This window comes from Pelecanus crispus, chromosome Z (genome assembly GCF_030463565.1).
Source record: "Pelecanus crispus isolate bPelCri1 chromosome Z, bPelCri1.pri, whole genome shotgun sequence".
NCBI lineage: Eukaryota > Metazoa > Chordata > Aves > Pelecaniformes > Pelecanidae > Pelecanus > Pelecanus crispus.
In genome coordinates, this window is record NC_134676.1 from 20,781,804 (window position 1) to 20,796,418 (window position 14,615).

At 37.3% G+C, this 14,615-nt stretch overlaps 1 protein-coding gene across 1 annotated transcript in view; it reads left to right on the plus strand.

Moving 5' to 3' along the window:
- Nucleotides 1–13,905, plus strand: part of DDX4 (DEAD-box helicase 4) — a 29,699-nt gene extending 15,794 nt beyond the window's left edge. The window contains exons 9-17 of the mRNA XM_075726417.1: nt 320–472; nt 1,699–1,853; nt 3,814–3,943; nt 5,003–5,169; nt 8,320–8,465; nt 9,244–9,343; nt 11,223–11,493; nt 11,648–11,734; nt 13,822–13,905. Coding sequence (XP_075582532.1) covers nt 320–472; nt 1,699–1,853; nt 3,814–3,943; nt 5,003–5,169; nt 8,320–8,465; nt 9,244–9,343; nt 11,223–11,493; nt 11,648–11,734; nt 13,822–13,905 — 1,293 coding nt within the window. The remainder of the gene's footprint in view (nt 1–319; nt 473–1,698; nt 1,854–3,813; nt 3,944–5,002; nt 5,170–8,319; nt 8,466–9,243; nt 9,344–11,222; nt 11,494–11,647; nt 11,735–13,821) is intronic.
- Nucleotides 13,906–14,615: the final 710 nt, after the last annotated feature.

The following is a 14,615-nucleotide window of genomic DNA, read 5'->3' on the forward strand; positions in this document are numbered from 1 at the left end:
TGTTTTTTGTAGCATGCCATGATGTTTACCTGCTTGAATCCAGATGTATAGCTTCTGAGCAGTTTTCCATCAAAGCTAGTAAAACCAGCTGAAGGCCTTCACTGTCCTACAAACAGCTTGACTTGAATGACATGAACAGGTTGAAGAAACCTTTGGGGTTTTTTACCTGTAGGAGCCTTGGCAATCTAGATGACTGGTGACACCCCATCAAAAGTTAATACTTTTTAGTGTTTGGATGTCTGTATCCTATGGTAAGCATCTCAGTTTTTAAACTTTAACTTCTGTGGATGTGTGCTATTAATAATTTTTTCTCTTACAGGCTTTTGAAGAAGCTAACCTCTGTCAGACTTTAAACATGAACATTGCTAAAGCTGGATACTCTAAACTTACTCCAGTGCAGAAGTACAGCATTCCTATTATACTGGCAGGACGGGATTTAATGGCATGTGCCCAGACAGGATCGGGAAAAACTGTAAGCATTTTGTGTAGTATTTGTAACACTGGAAGTGTGTGACCTTGTACTTCAGGTGGATGCCTCAGTCTTCATGTGCCAGATGCTTCACAGCTTGTTGTGTAATGATTTAACTTGCACTGCAGTGGCGGGCGTAGTATTAAGCACAGATATGAATGATGGATGGATTGTCGCATTTTTTGGCTGAATTTCTTTTACATTTCAGTGAACTGTTGTCTTGATACAGCAGGCCTTCAGGGCTACAGATATGGATTCAGAAGTATAGGCACTTACAGAAACTGCTGATGAGAAAAACTCAGCAATTGAAAGTTGGTGTTTCTGTGTTGTGTGGGGTTTTGTGCTGGTTGGGTTTTTTTGTGTTGGTATGTGTGTTTTATGTATTGTTTTGTTTTGTTTTTTTTAAACTTATGCCAGATTTTAACAGTGTGTTGTGCTGGTTTGTCATGCTTCATTTGATCAAATCTGATCTGCGTCCGACTTAGTTTTAGGTGTTCCAGTATTAATCATGGAACAGTGTTGAGAGTTGACGGTTGTCTCAACTTGTTAAACTAATGTACCCATATCTAACCACTGACAACTCTGTATGAGAATATTTGGATATTAAGTATCGCTTTTTGCCATTCAGTATAGTGTGAAATTCTAGCTTTGTTGTTTTGAAAAACATCTTCTGTTTGCAGAGGGGGAAATGCCCAAAGCTTACGCTATAAATATTCTGAATGCTTTTGGGACTGCTGTACAGATTCTGTTTTGGGGTAACTAGTCTTACATGGAAGTAAGGGTGCTGGTGCAGTTGTGTTGCAAACTGATCTGCTGTTGTAGTAGTCTTGAGAATGGTGATGCGTGGTTACCTTACAAATCTACTGATGATAATGTAAAGCTTATAAGTAAATGTTAAGGAGGGGTTTTGATCCTGGGGTACACAGTTACCAATGTATGTCAGCATGGTGTGTGGAACTGCCTGAAGAACCCAGAAGTTAGGTAGTGCATGACTCTGTTCCTGCCTTACTAGACACTTACAGTCCAGAGAAACTTTCATGCTTCTTAAACTAAGAAGAAATAAGATCAAATGTTCTGTAGCACATTCAGTTCGATCCTTTTGCATTCTGATTTCCTTGAAGTTGATAGTGTGCTGTATTATTCTAGCTTTAAGATTGATACGCAGCTTTTAGTGTGACTGATGAAAGCTTTAAGGCTAAACAGCATAAATGCTGACTTTTTTTTTTTAGGCAGCTTTTCTTCTGCCCATTGTGGCCCACATGATGAGAGATGGCGTAACTGCCAGTAGCTTTAAAGAGCAGCAAGAACCAGAATGTATTATTGTCGCCCCAACTAGAGAACTGATAAATCAGATCTTCCTAGAAGCAAGGAAATTTGTGTATGGGTAAGCTTTGGCACTGTTGCCTGGTATTGATTACTACTTTGTTTGAATCAGCAGTGCTTTATTTTCTTCATGCATACTTTCAACCTTTTTTCTGTGCCAATTGAATGACTACAAGCACTTGAATTTAGATGGTAATAGTGGCTGGCAGGTTTCTTACTATATGGCTAGGGATTTAAACGTCTATTCTTCCTGATGGGGGGGGGGCGGGGGGCTTACTCCAGCTTGAAGAGGAGATAAGTACTAAACTTGTGTCACATCTTCACCGATGAGAAAAATGAAATTTCTTAAATGAAGTAGTTTAAATTTAGCTTGCCTTATATAATTTATACTCACTTTTATTTTTTATCTTGACAAAAATAGAGGTATGTGTTAGGGATTTTTAGTTAACTTCCAGTGATGGTTTCTAATAACTCTGTACTTCCAAGTGTTTCTGGTCTTGGACAGAAATTTCACAGCTCAAGCAAGCTCTTTTAGCTCTGCTTTTTCAAAACAGAACAAAAGGTCTAAACTTGTCATTGGGTTCTTGGGTGTTGTGTGAGAGTACATTTGCAGCAGTTTGCCAGTGATCTTTCTGCTGCTAAGTGATAGGTTTCACCAGTGCACAGGAAGAGAATTAAATTTGTTGTCTGTAATAGCTTGTTACTGTTAGATGGAATGGAGAATATCATCAGTGCAAAATCCAGTGGGTGAAATTAGACTTGACTTTGCTCGTTCATGCAAAGTTATGCTTGGAGGCTGTCTCTGCCTTTGGGAAGTACCATCATGTTTGCTATCTGCTTAGTAAGCGCATTACTAAAAGCTGCTTAATCCCTAAAACTGTTCTAACTATGTAGCTAGTTCTATTAATTGTGCTATTTTAAACTAGATACAAATTATTTCACAACAGAATAGCTTTTGAATTGAGAAAGCTTCTGCTACAGCAAGATAACCTACATTTGGGGGGCAGTTAAACAATATCAGGGTGTGAATCTGTTGCCTCTAAAGAATTGCATGCATATTGCTCAGTTCAGATTCATGATATTCTTAAGGTCTTTGGTTTAGTTCACAAATAGGAATATGGAATATTTATATTAATTGATACCGGATAAGTGTTGAAATGTTATGAGTCCAACCTGTTTCTGTTCTTGACTAAAGCTTTCTGAAAAGTTCCAGTTAAACCTGGTAAAAATTTACCAGGTTTATCTGATTTGCCACTGTTGCATATGAAGCTGAATTAGTATCTTCAAGAATAGACAGTTTGAATTTGAGTATGAAAATACTCATTGCATGCATGTAAAAGCCTTAGCAGGAGGTTATAAAGATAAGCTTGTAAACTTGCTCTTCAGCTGTGTAAGGTAGTTCTTGCTCTTAGAGGTCGTTTTCTACAGAGAAGAATATCTGATGTAGTTCTACTCAGTAGATCTAACCAAAAACCTTAGCAGGAAGTAAAACCTAAGTAGTTTAGCATTTGAATGGGTTTGCAGTCTAATTCTTGAGTAGCACACTACATGGCCAGTGTGATTAGTTGCTTTTCAAAGATCTACCTGTGTATTTTTTTTTTTGTTGCACTGTCCTTTCAAGGTGTGGAAAGATTACTTCTGAAGCTCTAAAGGCATATATTTGGTTCTCCTTTTTCTAAGTGTGCTGTATAAAAGGGGACAATGTCTAACACCATTTTGGCTCTTACTGCCAGTAACTCAGTTGAAGGGAGAGGGAGGAATACAGGTGAAATGAAGTGCTCTTTCCAAATAAGCCACCTGTGCAGCCTCTCTTATGTAGTATGAGTGGGAACTTTGAGCTTATGGAGAATTGAGTTTCTCGTCTTGGGTCCTGCTTTTGGTTATAAACTATGCTGTATGGTGAAGGAATTGGACTACTCTAAGCTGTTTTATGGTAGATCTGATGATTTTTTACATACTTTCATGAAACAATACTGTTTGCATACTTACATAATTAATCCACATTTTTTTCTGTATAATAGAACTTGTATAAGGCCTGTGGTGATCTATGGAGGTACACAAACAGGTCATTCAATTCGTCAGGTAATGCAAGGCTGTAATATACTATGTGCCACTCCAGGAAGGCTTCTAGACATCATTGGAAGAGAGAAGGTAAGATCTTAAAATTTAATCTGAATTCCCTAAACACTCTTAACTTCTTACATACTGTTTTTCATTCTTCAAATTTGATAGAAGCAAAGATAGAGCCATGAAAATCAGTCAGTATGGTGCCTTTGTAGAGGCACTTACTTAAAATACAAATGAGCTTTTCTTGGAATATCTAAATACCATGAAGTTTTTGAGTAGCGTAAGTCCAGATCTCTTCCGTCACTTTCAGGGCCCATTGGAAAATAACAGTCTAAATCTAACTGGCTGCAGTGTGCTTGGCAATTAAATTTTATAGTTTAAATACATGGAGCACCTTCTCTTTGTTCTCGTAGAAAATTCCATAGCAGATTTTCATTTCGTGTCCTGTTTGTTTTGCTACAATAGCTTTTATCTGTCTGGAACTATGTTAATATTATTTGAATGTTGATTTTATTCAAAATATTAAAAAACACCAGGTGTAATGTTGTATTTGAATTTTTATTTTTCCAGCAATTATAAGTTCAAATTGAAATTGCTACATATTATAATGGTAGCTTAGTGTTATTGCATTAGGCAAAAGAAGCTTGGAAAAACACTTCTTGGTAATAAACTGGAGATTGGCTTTCTGCGGTTGTCAGGCTTCTAGTCAAAATGACAGTCTTCGTCAGCAACAGTGAAGTTGTAATGTCCTTAATAATGCTTTCTGACATAATTTTTTTCAGAACAAGGAGTTTTTTGAGAATGTGTGGGGGTTATATGAAAGAATCTTTCTAAAACTTGGACGTAATTTCAAAATAGATGTGTTGAATAATAGTCGATCTGTAGGCTCTATCTCTGTTTACATAGATGAACCAAGTTCTGAAGCACTTCAGTGTACATATACTATTAGAATTGGTGCAGATTAAAAAGTTAAGTAGAGGTTGCGATGCAAATAAAATATAATGCACGTAGGCTTTTATTTGTGAATAATTAACTTCTACTAGAAAGAAATAAGTAAAAGGTGGATTTTGGCAATTAGCTCATTCTATAAGTGTATACTGTCAGTGAACCAATACAGTTTTTCTTTCACTGAAATACTTGCAGATTGGTTTGAATAATGTGAAATATTTGGTGCTAGATGAAGCGGACCGCATGCTTGATATGGGTTTTGGGTTAGATATGAAGAAGCTGATTTCTCACCCAAGCATGCCACCAAAAGACAAACGTCAAACATTAATGTTTAGTGCCACTTTCCCTGAAGAAGTTCAGAGGTGAGTGAAGTTAAAACGGAAATATATCTGAAGACATTCTTGTAGGGAGCTAAATGTCTGAAGAATTGTTAAGAGCACACCTTATGTTTAAAAGCTTATAATCTTGCTAGAAGATACTGAAAAGCTATGATGTTAACATTCCTTGCTGAAGACTTCTCCTTTTTTTTAAGGTAACATAACTAGTAACTTGCATAGATTAACTGTTTAATTTAGGTGGGGACTTACAAAATTTGTCTGAAGGCTTTTAAATTCCATTTCTGCAGAAGTCCTCATACTGCTCCTGTTTGTTTCTTGTCCCTCCCCCACCACATCTGTGCAAGCTCAAAAACAGTGATCTTACTGTTTCATGGGCAGCACTGGTAGCACCATCTTTGGCACCAGGACATAATATAACCAGACATCCCAATTACTGATATACAATTCCTATTTACATGCATAAGTGCTATTTGTTTTCAGTAGTTTTAAAGCTTCCACAAATGAGTTTAGGATATATCTTACAGTTCTACTACTCACTACCCTTACAGTTCCACTTTCCAGACTCTGAGAGAACAGTCTTCAACAATTGGTAGTGGCGTTGCTGAGCCTGGGAGTAGCAGAACAAAACACTTCATTCTCTGTAGGTGGATGGCAATTTTTCAGTATTCTACTTCTGAAGAGACAGGCATCTGAATACTCATTCTTAAATCAGTGGAGTCTAAACTTCAATTTGAGCAGTTGAACATAATTTTGGTGGCTCTTGTGGTAGGGATACTGTTGTGACAGTATGACCAAAAAATACCAGTAAGCATAAATACAGTTTGGGACCAGGTAAGCTGATCAGACCATTGCAGTGAACTATGTTAGTACTTGAGTGAGTCAAATCCTGACAACTTCCAGCCTTCAAAAAGCCTCAAAGACCTTTTTTGAGCTGGGCAGAAAACATCTTTAGTAGTTGACTGAGAGAGGGGAATGGGCTGCTTTCCCCCTTTTGGTCAGTTAATACTGACAGCTGTTGGGGAGATGAATCGCCTTTCTTTAAGTAGGATTGAATTAACTTTAAACTCAGTCTTAAGTCACCTATTGTGGCTTTGGTTCCTCAGTCAATACTTTTTTCACAGAGTTTTTTTGTATTGAAAGAAGATCATGTGAACTAATAACGACCTTGTTTCCACAGCTGGGAATCAAGTGCTCAAATGATACTGTACATGAGTGTGGTTCATGTTCATTCCATGTGTTTACTGTTTGTGTGGGAATGTGGTCTCACTTTGCACTGCATCCTGGGAAGAGATCAGGTGTGTCTCCCTTTAAGATGCACAGCATGCTCTGATTGGCTCAGGTTTTGGGGCTGAGAGGGGAATCTTGATCCCTTGATCTCTAGACCTGTTTTCATCAGTGTGTTTTCGCTAATGCTCTTGCTGTGTGATTTTGCTACATACTGAGGGAGGAGTAGACAGTCCTGTAACTACTAGCATCTGAAAGGAAGAGATCCCTTCAACTGTGCAAGAGGTTTACTGTCTGCTTCTGTTCAATGAAAAAAAAAAAAAAAAAAACCCCAAAACCAAACCAAAACAGATCTACCTTTCTACTGTCAGTCTTGCAGGATTTACAAGTGCTGGTAGAAGACTTAAACTTCAGAAACCTGAGTGCTTGGGTCATGGTTTAGTAGTGCATAATAATAATCTTGTAACCTTTTGAAGCTGGAATGCCTAAAGGTGATGCTGTCATTTTAGAGAGTGAAAACCCATGTTGTCTGGAGTGAGTCACTTCCTGATTTACTGCCTTTCTGATTCTGGAGTCAGGAAAGCTAATGTTTTCCCATACTCTGCTATCAAAACAACTTTGGACAGTATACTGGTTTTGGTAGTATAGGACAAGGTTCTTTGGCCCTGCTGGGTTCAGGCTCCTGCACTTCTATTCAGTGAATGTAATCAGATTTAGTTTTAAGATACTCTTTGGTTTTGTACCTGAATTTGGGTCTCTGCTGTTACATAAACCTTTGGTCTGATCATGAAGGCTCTTCCTGTGCACCTGAGTTGAGAGAACCATGTATTTCCTAGGTGACTGGTGAACTTCAGCTTAGCATTTGGGGCTTTATATCTCTCATTAAAAGGTCTTTTCTTTCTTCTCTCCCTTTGTGTTTTTGTTTACTGTTCATTTTCAGAGAGTTTAAACTTGCCTTTTACTTTCAGTTTAGATCTTCATGTCTCTCTGAGTTCTTAAACCACTCAGATCTTAAGACCAAACACATTTAAATTTCTGGTAACTTCCTTTATTTGCTATGAAAAACACCGTTTCAGTGGCAATTACACTGATAAATCAGGCAAGAGATTCAAGTCCTTAGGGCAGTGGCAGTCCTTTAACATTCTTAAGATTTTCCTCTTTTTTAGGAATTTGTTCTAAAGCTTGAGATTGCCTATTTTCAGTTAAAGGTTGACTTGTTTACCATCTGAATTTTACTGCAGTAGAAACTGCTGTGTGTACACTGGACATGAAGCACACTTGTGTATTGATACATTAATAACAATTTAGTAGAACTCTCAAGTATTGTGGGGCATTCCAAGGAATTACCTATTTTGGCAAGTTTGATCTCTCAGATAAGATCACTTATGCAAGGGCAAACTGAAGAGGAATGCTGTCTGAACAAAACTTGACTCTTGCCTATAGCAACTGGTAAATAAATGCCATGTAGTAAACTCTGTTTTTAAGCACTGCTTTTGTTGAACAGTCAAAAAGTATGGCGGTCTCTTGGAGGCCTATTTTGAATTCTGGCCTGTGTAGGATTTTCCCCTGTCCCTCCAGCTAGTGATGAAGTAGTACCCTGAGAATGGTTCTGTGAGCATATATATCAGTAACCCATTTTATTGCAAGCATGTATGTGGAACTGTTTCTGAGATGGTTAGAAAATGCAGTGTTTGTATTATGAAAAGCTGCAGGGATGTAATCAGTCTGTACACCTTCTTACGTGTTTTTTTGTACAGCTGTCTAGAAAACAATACAGATTCTTAGCTTTTTAAAAAATGTGCATATGACTGCTTATATTCTCTGCCTTGTGAGGAATGATACAAGTATTTGTTGTGTGGGTTGCTTAAGCATAAACGAAGTTACTTGATCTTAAAGCAAAAATAAGCTATGTAATAGACTTCATGTTGCTCAATTTTGTTTCTTTTCAAGGCTGGCTAGTGAATTTTTGAAAACTGATTATTTGTTTGTTGTTGTTGGACACGTGGGTGGAGCTTGCAGTGATGTTCAGCAAAATATTCTTCAGGTTCCTCAGTATTCCAAGAGGGATAAACTGATAGAAATTCTACAAAGCATAGGTAACTTTCCTTATTGCTAATCGTTTTCCAGGGAAGACAAAAATGCTTGGTTTTAAACTTGTCCTCTTGCTGTTGACCAGGTCATGATTCCTTTCTATTATGTGTGTTACACGCTTTACAAGACTACTGATTGAAGCTTGAAGCAGACTTCGGGGAATTCTAGATTTTTAGGCGTATTTGTGTTATGGGTATTTGTCAAGGTTTCATCTCTATTGAGTACTAGCAGACAAGCTTCCCAGATGGTTAGTTTCTTTATATGGTCAATTACAATACTTTAGCATCTGGGGGTGTTATCTACAGATTATAGGTGTATTAAATTTGTTACATGAACATTTGGGCCTGTATTTTGTTAATTGCTGGGATTTTTCCATTTTTGCTCTGAATGTATCTTAAGTTTTAATGCTGAAAACTGGGAGGGAGTTTGGAATTAAAAAATGGTCTGTGTACCTTGCTGTTCAGTGCTCAGAATGGCGTGCTGCTTTTAGCCACATGCTGTAGAAAGGGAATGCATACTTCATCACAGAGAACCAACATTCATTTCTTCCTTTTATTGAGGAGGAAAATACAATGCACTTGTCTTCACCTAGGTTTCTGTGTTGATCTAGAAATTGATGGACTGAATTTAGTTATTTGAACACAAACAAGTACAATCATATCTTAAAGACTTTATTCAAAACCCATTCTGATATTAGGTGTTTATATAAGTAACTGCAACTGTGAATAGTGAAAATGCATTAGGTTTCAAACTGCAGTGGGTCTGAACTCTTGTTTAACATAGGTCATGAACGAACCATGGTGTTTGTGGACAAAAAGAAAAAAGCAGACTACATTGCAGCCTTTCTTTGTCAAGAAAAAATATCAGCCACTAGCATCCATGGGTAAGTATTTTTAAAGTGAAAGTCAGGTAATGGTATCAAGTGAAAGTCACTTAATACAGTATGTTATGAGGAGCTTTTATTGAGTTTTTATGTTTGGCCATATCTGTGTGACTTAGCTTGCCTTGTTTCAGATAGCCCTGTAATCCTCAGCAGCTCTGCCCAGTTGAGAACGTAGTGTTTCTGAAGGCCAGTTCTTACAGCATTTGCTGAGTATACATCTTTCTGGTTGACCACACTTCAAATGCTGTATATGAACTGGAGAATCTTATGCCTAGTGCTTAAAAAAAAAAAAAAAAAAGAATTAGTATGTAATAAATTTAGTAGAATCAACTGTTGTTTTTATGTAGTTTTTGTCATCATTTTTGTGACCACAACCAGACCTTTTGGTGTTACTGGTGAGATGATCTTCGTAAATTCAAGCAGCAGTTGTGGACCTTCCACTCTGTCTTACAGGCTTCCTCAAAGTGATGAGTCGTGTACCATACAGATTTTTTGATGCTGTCATTTCTGCCTGCTTGATGTGTTCATGGACATAGCATTCATATGGAGATTGATATAAAGAGAAGATGCTTCTAACTTGTGTTTGTAGTCTACTCATTAGTGTTGCATACCTGAAAAAATGTTGAGAAAGAAGGTGAAATAGTTGCTAATTCCAGGTCTAAACCCATCTGAAAAGATGGTCTGTCTTTCACATAATGAGCTGGAATGTAGTTCTGTGGTGTTTGTTTACAAGTCATAATGTAGGACAACAAACTGAATCTTAAGATTCCCAGTGAAATGTAGCACATCAAAAATGTAATTTTGCAATATTTTTCATCTTGTAATAGGAGGAGGGGACTTGAAGTCTTGCCAATAAAATGATGCTTTGGGCAGTGTTCTGACAAACATCAGACTATCAAGGTTGCAGATGGGTTGAAATGGTCTTAGTACACAGATACAAGGTGTTTGTGTGTATCCTGTGCCCTATCAGTTTTACAGGTGTGTGAAGGGTCATTTTGAGAAGATCTGACCTGTCCTTGGCTAATGTGAATTGCTGTTGCACAACTTGTCTTGTGTGGGAAGAGGTTCTTAACCCATTTCTGTGGAATTATTACACTGTGAGTTAAGGTGTACTTACAAAGAGAATAACTGGTTCCACAGAAGATGCTGAACTGCCATGAATGTTACTGATTTCTGATTCACTTGAGTTTTTCGAGTTGCAGTTTGTTAGGATAGTTGCTCTTCTCTGGAATAGTAGTCATACCAGGCTTCACTAAATGTCCCAAGTTAGATTCAAAAGAGCACTGTGTTCTAGCTTTCTAATTTGTTTTCTCATTTAGACAACAAAGAACATGAGTTAAACTCTGATCTACTGTATTGAAGTGCTGGATAATCTATAAATATTCTTTAAAAATGCTAACCCCAGAGCAAATCTAGTGTTCTAACATGATGATAAACAAAAGGCAAGTTCTGTACTGTTTGGTCACACTTTCTAGTGTGTCTGAAAAATGGCCTATGCAGGAGTCTAGGTAGACTTCATCTTTGCTATTCTGGCTCCCTGCTACAAAGCAGTAGGAAAAGCACTTCTAATTATGGCATGAAGAAATAATCAGTTAAACAAGTGGATCTTCTTAGGGAGGCAGTGAGTTCAATACACGACTATCTCTGGTTCTTTTAAAAAAATTAATTTCTCTATAGACTTAGGTTAAAATAGTTGCTGTGTGTTACTGCTAATCAGTTAAAAATTCAGAAAACCTAAACTGGTAGTGTGGGGGTTCTGTTTTTTCTTTTTGCCTCCCGAGAACTATTTCTGTCCATGAATCATGACCTTTTAACCTATATCTTAAATAATAATGTAAATTTTTTGAGACACCCGTTCTAACCATTGCTTTCTTTGTAGAGACAGAGAACAGAGAGAGAGAGAAGTAGCTCTTCAGGATTTTCGTTCTGGAAAATGTCCAGTTCTCGTGGCAACTTCAGTGGCAGCAAGAGGTCTGGATATTGAAAACGTTCAACATGTTATTAATTTTGATCTTCCTTCCACCATTGAAGAGTATGTTCACCGAATTGGACGAACTGGTCGTTGTGGAAATACAGGCAAAGCAGTTTGCTTCTTTGATAACAGTTCAGATGGCCATCTTGCACAATCTCTAGTTAAAGTGCTTTCAGATGTAAGTTTCAAATCTTAGTGTTTAACTTTTTATGTTCTCTAGGATTTCACTTTATATACTGAGCAATTGCTATTTCTTTGGAACAGTTACAGAACTCTTAATATGAATTGGTAAATCAGTCAGAGTCTCTAAATTCACTTTTCTAATTATGTAGGCCCAGCAGGAAGTTCCTGTTTGGTTGGAAGAAATTGCTTTTGGTTTTCAAGGAGAAAGAGTCTTTACATCAGTTAATACTCAAAAGGTAAGTCTGGAAATGAACTGGAAGTATTGGCTTTTAGAACTTTGTCTCAGTATAAAAGTGTTTTTAGCAGTATATATCTGGAGTAATGCCACTGAAACTGTTTTGACTGTGTCCTTTATCTTAGTTGTGCATCTTCAAAGTGCTCAGTATTTCTGAAACTAATTTTGGACAACTTGCTTGACTTGGACTCTTAACAGTGTGGCCTTACTAGCTGTGTCAGTCTTGATCTGTAGTGTGAAGAGTTACTCTGTGGAAGAAAAGGTTTGTGCAAACATGCAAAGGCTGTAGTTCCAGAAGTTTCTCTACTGCACATGTAGGTTAGGAGCAAATAGTTGCTAGTTATACAGTCACTGCTTGTTAAGAACCGCCCAATCAGGTAACTCATTTGACTAAAAACTTCAGCTAATTATAGTTAGATAAATGCCCCAATCTGATCCATATCAAAATTGTTCTTAATGTCTGTGATGAGGAGGAGCCTTCTGTTCTCTTAGTGTTGCTGATACCAGATGTTAAGATACAGCTTGAGTAAATGTGACAGCCTAGGTGGCATAGCTCTCACATCACTCTGCAGTCACTAATTTAGGATTTAAATTCTATGCCTACTTCTACTCGAATTTTTTTTTTTCAACTGATGTTTGATACTTCTTGCTTTTATCTACTTGGATTTTAATGCCTTCATCAAAAGCCTTTCCTTGATCTCTTGCTTCCATAAGAACTTCATGACATCTCAGTTGCATTCCAAATATTAATACTCTCTTAGAGACCACAAGAGAAATAATTACTCTCACTACTTACACAATGTCTGAAGCTTGAGTTCAAGCTCAGACCTTCTCTTCGTTAATTATCTTTTTCCATACTACAGTTAATTGAAAGTATTGGGTGTTTTGGGGATATATTTACCTGCCTGACTAGTTCCTAATTGGATCTGAATCTTTTCTCTTTGGGTCTTCATGGGACCTCAGTTACACACTTAAACTTTTGCTTCCTTGTCACACTTGCAGCTTCAGTGGATCTTTCTTCTATATTCCTGTTCAAGGACACTTTTAAAATTTGTATAGATTGCTTTCAAAGGTGGATCTCATCAACCTTTGAGTCTGGGTTGCTTCCAAATACACATCTCCATCCTTTGTGGAGCGTCTCCAAGCGTTTCATGAAATTTGTGACTTCAGGGTCCAAGTGTGTCCATGTCCTTTACAACCTCTGAGTTACCAAATCTGACTGTGACTCTTCGTCCACGTACTTGTGAATAGAATAGGTTCAGGGGAAATCTGTGTTTGCCTTGGGAGTACTGCCCTCTTAATCACATCCATGCAGTGCACCAGCTCTTGAGTTGGAGATCATCAGGTTCTAATTCCTTTCTTATGAGAACTTCTGGTGTCAGTGATTCTGACAGAAACTGTGCATTTATAATCAGCCCTCTTTTTCTTTGAAATTAACTACTAAAGCTGTTTCTTGCCGTTTTACTATTACTGAAAGAGAGGCTTGTATCATCTAGTCTTCAATAAGGATCTTGATGCACTTTCTCCTGGGGAAGAAAAGTAACATCTTATCTTTGTTTTTACAATATTCACTTTCTTTTTCAAAGGGAATGCATGAAAGGGGCATTTGATAATCAAATGATGAATTTGAAAGAGGAATCGGTTGGAGGCTCTTACCTGATTATTTTGGGACAATCTTACAGATAATTGGGCTTCATCCTTTTTCCAAAGGAAAAGGATTTTGCTGGGAAAGTAATGCAGACAGTCATTCTTAAATAAGAAATGGAGAAGCCAGTTTTTCCCCAAAGTTGTGTGAACTGGTTTGTGTTGGGTGAGACAAGAAGTTGGGATATGAATTTTGGGAAGGATTATTCCCACACTTGATAACATCTGAGGTTGATTAAAGTGCATTAATTTCACGCGGGGGTCTAAAAACCTTATGTATAGAAGTTTAATGATGAAAGAGCCTCTGGTTTTATTTAAAAAATATGATGTTCAAATTACATTGAGACATGCATGCAGAAAGCTAAAATTGTTTTGTAGTGACTTTTACTGTTCAATGATTGAAAGTGTTAATGATTCTAAACTAGTACCTGTTCTGTTTCCTAGAATTACGGAGGCAGAGGCAACATAAACCAAGGAGGAATGAAGATGTCATATTATTCTGCAAGTGCACTTGAGTCATGGGATTAAAATTACTTCAGTACCAAACTAGATTGTATTCTGTTGTGCTTTAAGTGACCTGTTGCACTTAATGTTCCTTACTGTTGAGCTTATGGAACACTTAAGGTTTAAAAGAGTAGCTCATATCATATGCTAACACTTTCAGCAATGTATATGTACCCTGTTATGATGAACCCAGTGATGATAATCACTTAATGTAGGAAGTCAAAAGCAATTTTTTAGGAAACACTTCAGGTATTAAGCGTTAAAACTTTCAGTAAGTGTTTGATGCTTGGTAGCTAGTATGCTGCTGTAAAAAGATGGGGGTTTTGCAAGTGGAAAATAGTAGATCCTTGAACTTAATACTTTGTTATCAAAATTTTTCCTGGGAAGATAGTCTTGGGAAGACCTAGTTTGGGAAAGAGCTTTATGTAAAGGGCTCATCTAAACTTAATGTTCGTTCCTTTTTGTAGCAGGTCAGTTATAAAATTTGAATCTAGTGATGAGGTGACTTAATCTTAAGGATCTGTTAAACACCTTGTAAACAGTTGCTCAATAAAAGCTTGAGGAGTGCATATTGATGGTTGCTTCTACATCAGATATACAAATAAGCATATGTCATGGCAGTTTCATGATTTGATATGTATGTAATATGTGCATCTCCATATCGAACTACAGGTCAGTGGCTACATCCATAACTTAGTTGAAATACATGTTTTTACAGAGCCGTCTTCAGAGGA